At 39.2% G+C, this 11,731-nt stretch overlaps 1 protein-coding gene across 2 annotated transcripts in view; it reads right to left on the bottom strand.

Moving 5' to 3' along the window:
* Positions 1-4,504: 4,504 nt before the first annotated feature.
* LOC111574181 (nuclear receptor coactivator 3-like) overlaps positions 4,505-11,731 on the bottom strand; it is a 68,692-nt gene continuing 61,465 nt past the window's right edge. For both annotated transcript variants that reach the window (XM_023278618.3, XM_055013030.1), the window contains exons 20-23: positions 9,974-10,226; positions 9,518-9,695; positions 9,220-9,421; positions 4,505-7,237 (exon numbers count right to left, since the gene is read on the bottom strand). In XM_023278618.3, the coding sequence (XP_023134386.2) occupies positions 7,226-7,237; positions 9,220-9,421; positions 9,518-9,695; positions 9,974-10,226 (645 nt within the window). In that variant the 3' untranslated portion in view covers positions 4,505-7,225. The remainder of the gene's footprint in view (positions 7,238-9,219; positions 9,422-9,517; positions 9,696-9,973; positions 10,227-11,731) is intronic.

Raw genomic sequence — 11,731 nt, 5'->3', positions numbered from 1 at the left:
GAGCAGAGCAGCCACAGAGGGGCTGCTGGATGGTTCTGGGTGGAGCTACTGTATGCTGTATCATAAAACTAAATAATTTGAAGGCTTTTATTGATGAAAAACCAGGCTGTGCTTGATTGAGAACAGACGGGCAGTGTGTCAACGGCAGCTACTTTAACTGGTGTAATTTGAACAAAACTAACAGTCTACAGATATGCTGGCAGATCTGTGAAGCTTATGTTTGAATTTCACACTGAGGGGGACATTACAGTCTAAACTACATTTCATGAATGCACTGTAAGAAAAACAAAGTTTTAACTGTTTAAAATGCACTTTTTTGAGCAATTTACTGTTACTGTCAGCTGTTTGTCTAATCACAGCTGACAAAATTCCAAAATTAAGAAAGGTATGAATTTCCATATTATAAACCTGCATTTTTCACAAATGGTAATGTATTCTTTAACAATGTTTGACCATAAAATGACCCTTTTAACTGTTTTAGTCAGCACACATTATTGTTAGTATACAGATATTTACTATTATTTGAAAGAAGTTACATATATTATAGGATTGAAAAATGGTAAATTAAAAAAAAAAAAAGAATTCACAGATTTTTGCCCAATAATTACAGATAAAGTCTAGTGAAATCACAGGGAAAGAGTACTCAATTATGTTGTTTTTTAAAAACAGCTAAAACTGTATATAATGTCCTTCCCAAAAATCTGTATTTTTAAAAATCGTTCTTTCACAATTTGTGAATGTAAAATCAGTTTTATTGTATCTAAATCTGCTAAAATTATAATTGCACAGATATTTCCAGTTATTTTCACCATTTTACATTTTTTTGAATGCTACAGGATTCCACTATTTTTAATGTATTTTTTCTTCCAGATTTTCGCTTCATTTTCTAATTTTTTTCTTTTTTACAGTGTATCCATCCTGTAGTTGTTTCTAGTCAGCAATTTAAACTGCAAAACTAAAATGTCAACCTCATGGTTAGGCTACAAGTAAAGTTAAGGGATCACCAAACTCATCTGATGTCATGCTCTGCACGTCTGCACACAATTTCATGGAAATCCACACAGTTGTTGTTGAGACATTTCAGTCTAGACCAGGGGTCACCAACCTTTTTGAATCTGAGAGCTACTTCAAGGGTACTGAGTAGCACAAAGGGCACTTTGTTTAGACTTAGACAAACTTTATTCATCCACAAGGGAAATTTTGTTGTCACAGTAGCTCAGAACAGTAATCTTAAATAGATCAGAGAACAGCAATAGAATTATACAATAATAGGATATACTAAAGAATAGACTAATTAGTAAAAAGTAAAAACAGAATACCGGTAGTTACTATCCATACAGAAAAATATGGAATATGTACACATTTACAAAATAGAAGAATTAGGAATAATATTAGGAATTTACACTATGTACAATATGGAACAGGTAGCTATAATGCAGTGCCAGTTTACACACGAGTATTGACATAAATGAGTGAGTTATCTATCACAGAGTGGGGAGTTATTGTACAGCTGTATAGAGTATGGTATGAATGTGCTCCTGTAGCTCACTGTGACAGCGCAGCTGGAAGAGTCTCTTAGAGAAGGAGCTCCTTTGCCCCTCTACAGTCCGGTGGAGTGGGTGAGCAGGATTGTCCATGATGGAGAGCAGTTTCTCCAGTGTCCTCCTGTCCCTCACTGTCACAAATGTCTCCAGCTGACAGCCAACCACCTGTCCAGCTTTATGGATCAGTTTGTCAATCCGAGAAATGTCCCTTTTAGTGGTGCTGCTGCCCCAGCAGACCACAGCGAAGTACAGGGCGCTGGAGACCACAGACTGGCTTGATATAAACTTCCTCAATAGCAAACTTGCACCATCATCTTTAAACAATAATAATAATAATGAAAATAATATGTAAAAAGACTGTCTGATCACATTTATGTTAATTATTCCTTACAATCATTATTAACGATTTCCACAACAATGACGGTAGGAAACACACACACACACACACACACATATATGTAAATCCGTTCCAATATTTAAAAGTCAGAGGTATCCCATCTCTGAAACTTTGGTAAATATCTTCTTGGCAGTTTTGTATGAATCAGCATATTTGCAGCATTTTGTTCAAAATCACACCAGTTACATTTCTGTGCAAATTGTCACTTATAACATTTTTAGGAAATCATTAACTGTCATCAAATCATGCTTCATTTGTGCAAACTCCTACCTTTGTAACATTTTTGAACAATTCATGAACTCTGTCCCATGTTTGTACAAATTACCAGTTATGTGAGAAAAAAAATCAACTCTTTCACATTTTGAAATGAATCCTATCACATTAGTACTAATCACCAGCATTTTCACCAGCATTGCAACATTTTTAAAAAATCATAACAAAAAATCATTACATGATTTCAACAAATTATTTTTCACATATTGTGTAATGGCAGTGTTTTGAATGACAACATGTTACCTCTTTCTTTGTCTGTAAATGTGTGTTAGTGGGAAGCCTGGCATTGCAGAGCTTATCATGTCTTACCTTTACCTTGTAGCTCACAGTTCAGATGGTTCAGTTTCCCAGTGATGTCCATTAAAAATGCAAGAGCAAGAATCCACTCAGTGTCCTCATGCAGCAAGGTGTCTTCACCTTTGGATTGCATCAACTCTTTGATTTCGGCCAACAGTGACAAAAAACGCTGCAAAACTGGTCCCCTGCTGATCCATGGGGTTTCTGTGTGTAGTAACAGGTCACCATGTTCAGCTAACAGCTCCTCCAGCAGCACCTTCGATGTCCTGGTTGTTTGGCTTTGGAGCCATTTATGATCTTCATGACACGAGTCATCACATGATCAAATCCGGCCACTTTTGTACATACATATGTCCTGCTGGTGAATGATGCAGTGGTAATGTAGGAATGTTGGGAAGTCTGGATCACCTCTGCATCATACAATGAAGCCTGCATGGCGACCTGTCATGGAGGAGCCCCTTCTGTCGTCATTAAAACAAGCTTTTCTAATGGTACATTTTTCTCCATGAAGAAACTTTTCGCCGCGTAGTAGATGTCACAGCTGCCGTTAAGTCCTGGGCTTTTCCTGTCCGTAGTGCGCATACAGTCTATGTGCTACCAGGTGGCTAGTTAGCATGGAAGCTTTGTAGCGGCTAAAGTAGCATCTGTCCACATTGTGCCGCTTTGCCGACGCAATAGTCGCCCCGCAAATACGACACATACATTTATCTTTCACTGTCGTAAAAAAGGACTCTTCCTCCCAGTCATCGTGAATAAACAGTGTTTTCTCTTTCACTTCTCTGTCATGTTTTGGGGGTAAAAACCACTTCTAGCTTCCCAAAGCGTCTGCGCCCGGACGCTTCAGCAGTGACGTGGTGGTTGGACATGCGCATTGAACTTTGACTCGGACAAGGTCAAAGTTCATTTACACCGAAGATTTTAGTTTTTAAAAAAATTATAATAAATATTGTAATTTAAAATTTGCATTAATGTAAGTATTTCTGATCTAAAAAGAACAGCAACTATAATTTTTTATAAGGAATTTCATAGTGACTAGTGTTCTTTTTAGAACGTGTGTCACGGGCGACTCACATGGTCTCTGGGCAACCAGGCGCCCGCGGGCACCATGTTGGCTACCCCTGGTCTAGACCAACGTGGTTTATCAGCCTTAAAGGCAGAACTTACAAGAACTCAGAAATGTATAGTTTTGTGATTGAAATCTTGAACATTGCTTTGTGCCTGTATTGGGCACTGCACTTTAAAAGGTTGAACGAGTCAGCACACACCAACCTGGAGTCCTTAGTGTGTGTAGATTCTCAGTCATCCAGGTAACAACAATCCTGGAAGCTCACTAGAAAACAACTGAAACGTGATGACTTCAAGAAGCTAAAAGAAAAGTCAAGCTACTTTTCCTTGAAGCTCCTAGAATGAAACTGTAATTCTATTAGGGATGACACTGAAGTCTGAACAGCAGAAAATTATTTAAAGCTCTGAACAGGCTGATGGGGGGCTGCAGGTCTGGTACAGTAACAGCAGCAGCAGCAGGGCTGGGAGGATGGGACAGCCTGAGGGGGGTGTGTGAGATCTTTTCACAGGGGGCAGAATCATTAAGAGGAGCGAAGAAAGTGGGATGATTAATGACAAAAGCTCACTGAGGGGGAGGTGACCGGCTGCAGGAAACAAACAGCAGATGAAAGCGAGGCTGCAGACGGCAGCGTGGACGTGAATGTCACTGACAACAGCCAGTCTGAGAGGAAGCCCAGGACTTGAAACGCAGACGTCCTTCACACTCTGAATTCCCTCCACACGTCAATAGCGCCAATCCACACAAAATCACACTCTGCTTGTGCCCTGAGCTGGTGGCTCCTGAAAAGGCCCGATTACTGCAGAGAAACGCTGTTTGATGCATGAAAAGGCTCCTCTGCCGGCTTTCTGACAGACTGGACTGTTGCTGCAGCGCTGAAGATTGATGAGTCACTGCGGATCAAACTTGCAAAAATCCACAACACAGACATTGTAATGTTTAAATATAAATTTGTATTTACATCAATATTAACATCAAGGAACAAGGTAAGAAAAAATGCAATAGTATTTTACATCCTGTAACAATGACTGTATGTTTCCCAGATGTGATTTTCTCTTTTCTTTAGCTCCATCGATTCACCACTGAGATGATTTTCTTTCCTTTAAAGCAAAACGCAGACATTGTTTGTTGTTGTTGTTGAATATCTGTAGATTAGTCTTTCATATTCATCATTGAGACTGGCGTTTTTGAAAGAAAACAACTCCAGGCAACTATTTCTGAGACATAAATGACATCAATCATGAATGAAACCTCCTTTTCCAGCTTAAAATCATTCTCCTGTGAAATTAAGGTTTGCAGCACCACAATTCAACTGGCCATAAGGTCTACAGAAAGGAAGAAACAATCACAAACAAAAAACTCAAAGCACCTCAGCAGAACCAGACTCATCTCTACTCTATTTCATACGGATGGGGGTATAATATATGCAATTAAACATACTTAGCTCGATGTATATTATAGGTTATGTGCAACAGTAAAAGCACACATGAGTACTTGCACGATCTACATCAGGAACTGTTTCTACGCACTGCAGAATGACAAACAAAAATCTTTGGATTGAGCATGTGTTCAAAGGTAGATTTCTCCACAAAAGTTTCACAGGAAATACAACAGAAATCAAAGGACAACTCAAAAAAAAATGCCACTGTCAAGACTGACAGATAATTAGAGGGTACAAACTCCTTCTTGTGTTGCTTCCATCAGGATTAAATGACTGCTAACAAACCAAACGTGGACAGTTACACAAAGGGACTGATCTCTGCGAGTCTCGCATCTGAGGCTGACCGACCAAATAGGCAAAATTCAAAGCACAGAAACCTCAGGAGTGAGTCGTAAATGGAAGCATGAGGTTCAGAAAATATCAACCCCACATACTGGTAAGACATCTGGGCCTTTAGAAGCCTAACACAATCATGTGTCAACTCTTTTTGTATAGGCATATTTTGTGTTGTTTTTTTAAAATTTTTTTGTCGAAAGAAAAATATTTTTAAAAAAGAAAGAAAATATCCACTAGCACCTCTGTAGCTAACACTATGTCCTCAGGAAAATAAAAAGTTCATGATTTGAAGATCACAAATTTAAAAAAGTGCTTTCTGAGAGAAGGAAAAGTGGCAGTGTGAAAGAAAATCTACATGTACTGCTTACCAAAAAAAAACAAGAGGCCCTTCCTTTCCAATCAACAGTTAAAGTACTGAAAATAAAAGCTGACCTATGACAGAATAAGAAAATTACACTTTTAAATATTAAGCCTTACAATCTGTGCAAAAACAGTATGTGACCTACAAAAGCATATATATATTTATATATAGTACATTTGAAGCATATTTACAATTCATATTCACAGACAAAAGGAAAAACAAAAAAGGCTCCACACAAGACATCATGTCTAATACTGCAGTACCTGCTTTGAGTAAACGATGCTTCAGCTTTGTCCTCAGAGGAAAACCAGGAGGAAGGATTATTGCTAGAGATCTGCATGCCGACACTGAATCCCTTTCTCTTCCAGTGCCAGCTAATCTGGATGTAATTTCATAAGTAGCAATCGATTTTACTTCTGCACTTGTAGTAACACTGTAAACTGGTGCAAGGTAACCAAAATATCTGAGTTAAAAATTACCTCGTGAATGATAAAACAACCACCTCGTGAATCTGTAGAAATATAAGTGGTGTTTCGATCATTAATAGACTGTTTGCTTCAAGAGTGAGTTTAAAATGACTTAAAAATTTCTCCTGTTGTAATAAATCTGTAGATGAGAGCGTTGGATAAAATCTGTGCTTACTGCCTTTCTACTGGTTCCCACTTCAGAGCAAAGATCGTCAAGTTTACTCATTTCCAATCAAAAAAAAAGTCCCCTTTTTTTTCTCAAAGAGGAAAAACTTGGAGAACACGCACACAAAAATAAACAGTAAAACGTCGGCTGCTATGCTTTGATTCTTGGGTAAAAGGCCTCTATATTGCCACAATCCTTTTGATGTTGGCTTTTCCTTAAAGTGCAATCAGCCAACAAAGCAATTCAGTCGTACTTCAGCCCGGCGGCGCCCTGGAGGACGAAACAATGTGCTACTGCTTTAATGACATTCATGTGAGTGTCACAATCTGATGGCTCGTCATGGAGAACCCAGTTTACTGAGATCCTCCAGGAGCAGCAGAGAGGCGGTGGAGGAAAAAGCCCACGGAGTTCAGAAACTAGAGGAGGAATCCCGCGTTTTAAATGTGTAATACAGCTTCATGGTACATTCGACAAAGGAGAGGATGTCTTAGCAACGTTTGTCCACCTTCAGCGTTTGGTCCAGCAAAGTGGTGTGCATTCACTGAGGCAAGCACACCGCTCAGAAAGAGAGGAACATTAAACTACAGTCTATGAGAGGAATCACAGGGGTGTCTGTCTGACCATCTTTATGTCTTTAAGTGTGTAAAGTGGCATTTCTGAGTATCTGGAACACTGTGTGTTTTCATGTGTGTTTCATGTTTATCTCCTCGGGATGCCAGACTGACATTACTGGCCGAGAGTCCAAAGGGAAGTCCACTCCCCCGTCTGGTGGGAGTGCAGCACTACACACCTCCTGCTCTACTCCACACACATCAGTGCTGCAGTCGACTCCCATCTCTGAGTGGAGATCACAGTGAGACAAGCACTTTGGCACCGACGTTCAGCAGTATTTCTAGATAATCGTGAGGAAAAGAAAAAAAAAGAAAGAGCATGCGTTACCACCGGCCAAACAATAGCTTTCCTTACCATAGCTACCAGAATCATACAGGACAGGTGCGCATTTTTGCAAGTCTATCTATAAACACCAAGCCAATGTTTATGACAAAAGAGTCACTAGTTGTTGTAATAGTTTCGAAGCGCAGCTCAGCTCAAGTTAATATAAACTTTAAGCAGTCTGATTGAAACAAATGAAGCAGGTATCATTCAAAATTGCAGTCTTTTTAATACCAAATTCCCTCTTTGTGTCTCCACAGTGCTTTCTTGCTGAGCTGCAGCAGACTACATTGCAACACAAAGTGGAAATTTAAAGTAAGGGACAGTAAATGCATTATTTATTTTTGTATTTTATTTAAAGAGGTAGTCCAACTGACATAATGCTCTCAGAAGAGACACAGAGTTCCCACTTTCACACTTTATGTTCACATCAAGAATAGAAATTGCAGGCAGAACTGCAATTTGTTTAAAACATATCTTAAGATTTAGAAGTGAAATGAGTGATTTTATTTTTAAAGCTGTTTTTGCGGCTTATTCCATTCGTTGTGTCTGAAAATATTCTGTGACTTGACTTTTCAAGTACTGTTTTTATTCATAAAGAGCTGTTGTGATGAGGGAGCAATGAGTCTTAGAGATAAATTCAATACAGTGGAACCCCCAACATTTCATATAAGATGCTACAGAAAGACTTTTTTGCAGTGTACTGTGATGGAGAGCCCAGACAACACATGGTAGAGGGAGTGGCATGCATATATATAAAATCATCAATTGCAGACACAACTGCATGGTGTAATTATTCTGCACACTGATTTCATATTGGTCCTGGGGGTTTGCTTGTCAGATGTTCCACATCAGTCACAAAGGTTAGTCTAGTGTTCATCTAGATGCCCAAGTACTTAGAATATGCATCAAATTTAATTTGAAAACCCTGAACAGTGTGGGCAGTAGGTTGGAAACAGAATTTAGGACAAGCAAAATTTTGTGAAATGTGTCAAAAGCAGACTGTTGATTTGCAATAGCCAGATTAAGAGGATGACCTGTGGTGTATAAACTAGTACAATAAGTGTAAAAATTACATTTTTGAGTGGCTGAGATAATATTATTTTCATATACTGTGGGAAAAAAAAGAACAAGAATAGAGCCCTGTGGAAAATCTTCGGACAAACGCTAATGATATCTAATTTATATACATGTGGGCTTGTATTAAGTAGACTCTGAAAATGTGAACCTGTTCTTTAATCTTCTGAAGAATAAAACACACTGGTGGGTTTGAAAGGTATGGTGCCTGTAAACTATTGCCAAAATGAACCCATTTATCAGAGCAAGAAGCTGTAAAAAAAAACTGACAGTGTTTGAACTATGCTGCTCATTTGGGAAAATTAACCAAACCTGAGCATAAAATTGCAAAAACTTAAAATTTCAGGGCTCCTATTTGCTACCAAAAGGCCCTTGGTGACTCAGATACAAGAGTCACGTGACAAAAAATCAGGGACTTTCCAGCTGCACAAGGATTAACTGCAGGCTGTGCTCACACAGAGAAAATGAGAGACAAATAGAGAAAAAATTAAAAATGGAAGCAGTAAAATATTTATATGATGTAGAGCAAAGATTTTTCCAGTATTGGGAACACCTTTTGGTACTTGGAAAAATGTTGTTCATGTTGATTCGAGGCTTGTTTTTCAAATGCGATACATAAAATGAACAACAAAAGAATTTAAACGTTTGTTTTTTATGATTTACAGCATCATAACTTTGATATACAGCAAAACAGATACTTTCCAGTTCTCCCTACTTCTGGCTGTGGTTGTGCAGTTTCTATAGAGGTGTGGGACTTTATCTTGCAGTAAAAAATTGGCCCACAGTGAGTAAAAATCTGACAGGAGCGAAAACAGTAAGCATACTAGCATTAAGTATTTAAACTCTCCCAAACTCTGCACTTACCTGATCAGGCCCCATAGGCATGCGTCCCATCACCATTGGGTTCATACCCATCTGCCCCCCCATCTGGCCCATGTGACCTCCTCCACTGCTCGGCATGCCCCCGTTCATCATCATGCCTCCATATTGGCCTGGATTCCCCTGTTGCACAAACTGCTGCTGCCCTGGAGGTCCCTGCTGCCCGAACTGCTGCTGAGGGTACGAACTAGTGAAGAAGAGTGACAGGAAGGAAGAATGGTTAAACTGAAGCCACACCTCCCGCCTTTTGACAGCTAGATGTAGAGCAGTAAATGTGTCACACCTGTTACGTCCCATCCCTCCCTGCGACCACCCTTTCATATCAGCACCCTGGTACATAGGACCACCCTGTGGGTGCTGCTGCATCATGGGGTTTTGAGGCCCCAGGCGGCCAGGCATCATGGCATTAGGAGGGCTGCCCCCTGATGGGCCGAAAGAGGGGTCTCCCTGCTGGCCCATCCCTGTGGAGATTATTCACAAAGCTTCAAGTCACTCATTTCCCCACAAAATCAAGATATTAGAAACATAACAAATAAAAAAAAAAGATAATGTCCTGTAACTTGGGAATGTGTTACTTTACTATATATGTTTTGAGGCAAGGCAGGTGCATGTAAACTGCCTTCTGACAAATATTTTTTGATATTAATCTTGTCTCTTAAATGACAAATGTGAAGCAAGAAGTCTGAACTGCCTGGACTCACCACCAGGGAGCAGCAGTATTCTGGCTCAGTAAACTCACCATAGTTTCCTCCGTAGCCAAACTGCTGGGGGCCCGGCTGGCCCATGTTCGGCCCCCCCATGGGGTTGTCCATGCCGCCAGGAGCCGTGACGTTGGGAGGGGGACTGAAACCTCCTGCAGCTGCAGCAGCAGCTGCTGCCGCCTGCTGCTGCTGCTGCTGTTGCATCAGCATCATCATGCGCTGCCTCCTCATCTGCATGGTGACCATCTCCCTGCTGCGCTGAGCCATCATCTGAGCGTTTATGAAGCCCGGCTACATAAAATAAACACACAATCAGTCATTTTTAGTGGAGCCATATTTAGAACCTTCATAAAATACAAATGTTCTAAAACCCAGTGTTAACAATGGGCAGGCAAGGTGGATATAGACTGCAGTCAAATACATTCATAAAGCTGTAACTTGTGAAAATTGTAACAATACTTTTATGCAGCCTTTAATATTAAAAAAAAGATGCATCAAAAACACAAGAAATGATATAAATACACCAAACTGAATGTATTTTTAAGTTGTAACTGGGAAAGTACACATGCTTTGCAGATAATTTAAAAGCCATTAAAAATGTGATTGTGTCTATTAGCTAATACACTATTACAGATGGTAATCCATTAATAACTTGCAAATACTACCCAAATAATACAAATAATACATCAAGTCTGCAGATATATATGTTCACATTTACCAATGCATGGATTTGGGTCCAGTTTTATATATAAAGGGGAGTTTCTGAAAAATGAAAGTTGTACAAAGAAAACTATACTGCTGGAGGACAAATCACAGTCATAATTGAAAAGTTATTCTACTAATAGCATGGGATTATGAGGAGCATTATTAAAGGCATTAGTTGAGACTAAGGAACCTTACATAAAAGGGATGATTAATTATAAAGTTATATCACTCTCAAGGGCTTGAAAAAGAGGTTGGCAGACCACTCACACCAGATGCTAGAGATCACTTACTCCCACAAGTCATAATGCTAATGAAAAGTTAGCTCACATAAGGAAGGACTGGGCTTGTATACATCAGCTACAGTTTACAACAGGAGTTCACCCCTGTAAAATATTGCTTGAATTTCAAATGATTCAAAATTATATAACCTCTCAATAACTGTATTACTTTTAAGTTGAACAGTAAGATATTTAATCTTATGTCAAAATATGTCACACTGTTCATGAGTGATTGTGTTTACAGTTGTAAATTGTTCTAATTATAATGTCACATGAATTACCTTACTTGACAGATTTTACATCTTAACTGGAGGGTTGGAGTTGTTTTATTGTTCTCTTCAAAATACCCCAAGATGTTCTATTGGATTCAATTGTAGGCAAAGTTAGTGACAATAAGATAAAGTTTTGACATTTTTCTTCTTTAGAAACACTTGTGTGATTTCGGTAGGGTGCTTTGAATTGTTATCATGCTGGAATATTCATCTTTTGTCAAGTTTCTGCAGACTGGGAGGCATTATGTCAGATAGTATTTTGTTATATACATTAATGTGCTTCATAGTCAGGGCTATGCATTTACTGTGGCAGTTCTGATCAGGTTCACATTAAACATGCTGGACCACATCTAAGTAGAACAAATTTGTGAGTCTCATCTGATTACGGGATGTGCTCCCAATATTCATTAGGTTTCTTTACATGTTCTTTAGCAAAGTTTTCTTTTCTTAAATGCTGTCCATAGAAGTTGATGTTATACACTGTCCTTCAAACTGTCCGAGCTGTCAGAGAAACTCTTTCAGCATTTCAACTGATGACCCC

This window comes from Amphiprion ocellaris, chromosome 8 (assembly GCF_022539595.1).
Source record: "Amphiprion ocellaris isolate individual 3 ecotype Okinawa chromosome 8, ASM2253959v1, whole genome shotgun sequence".
In the NCBI taxonomy this organism is placed as follows: domain Eukaryota; kingdom Metazoa; phylum Chordata; class Actinopteri; family Pomacentridae; genus Amphiprion; species Amphiprion ocellaris.
This window is presented reverse-complemented; position numbering and strand designations above follow the sequence as displayed.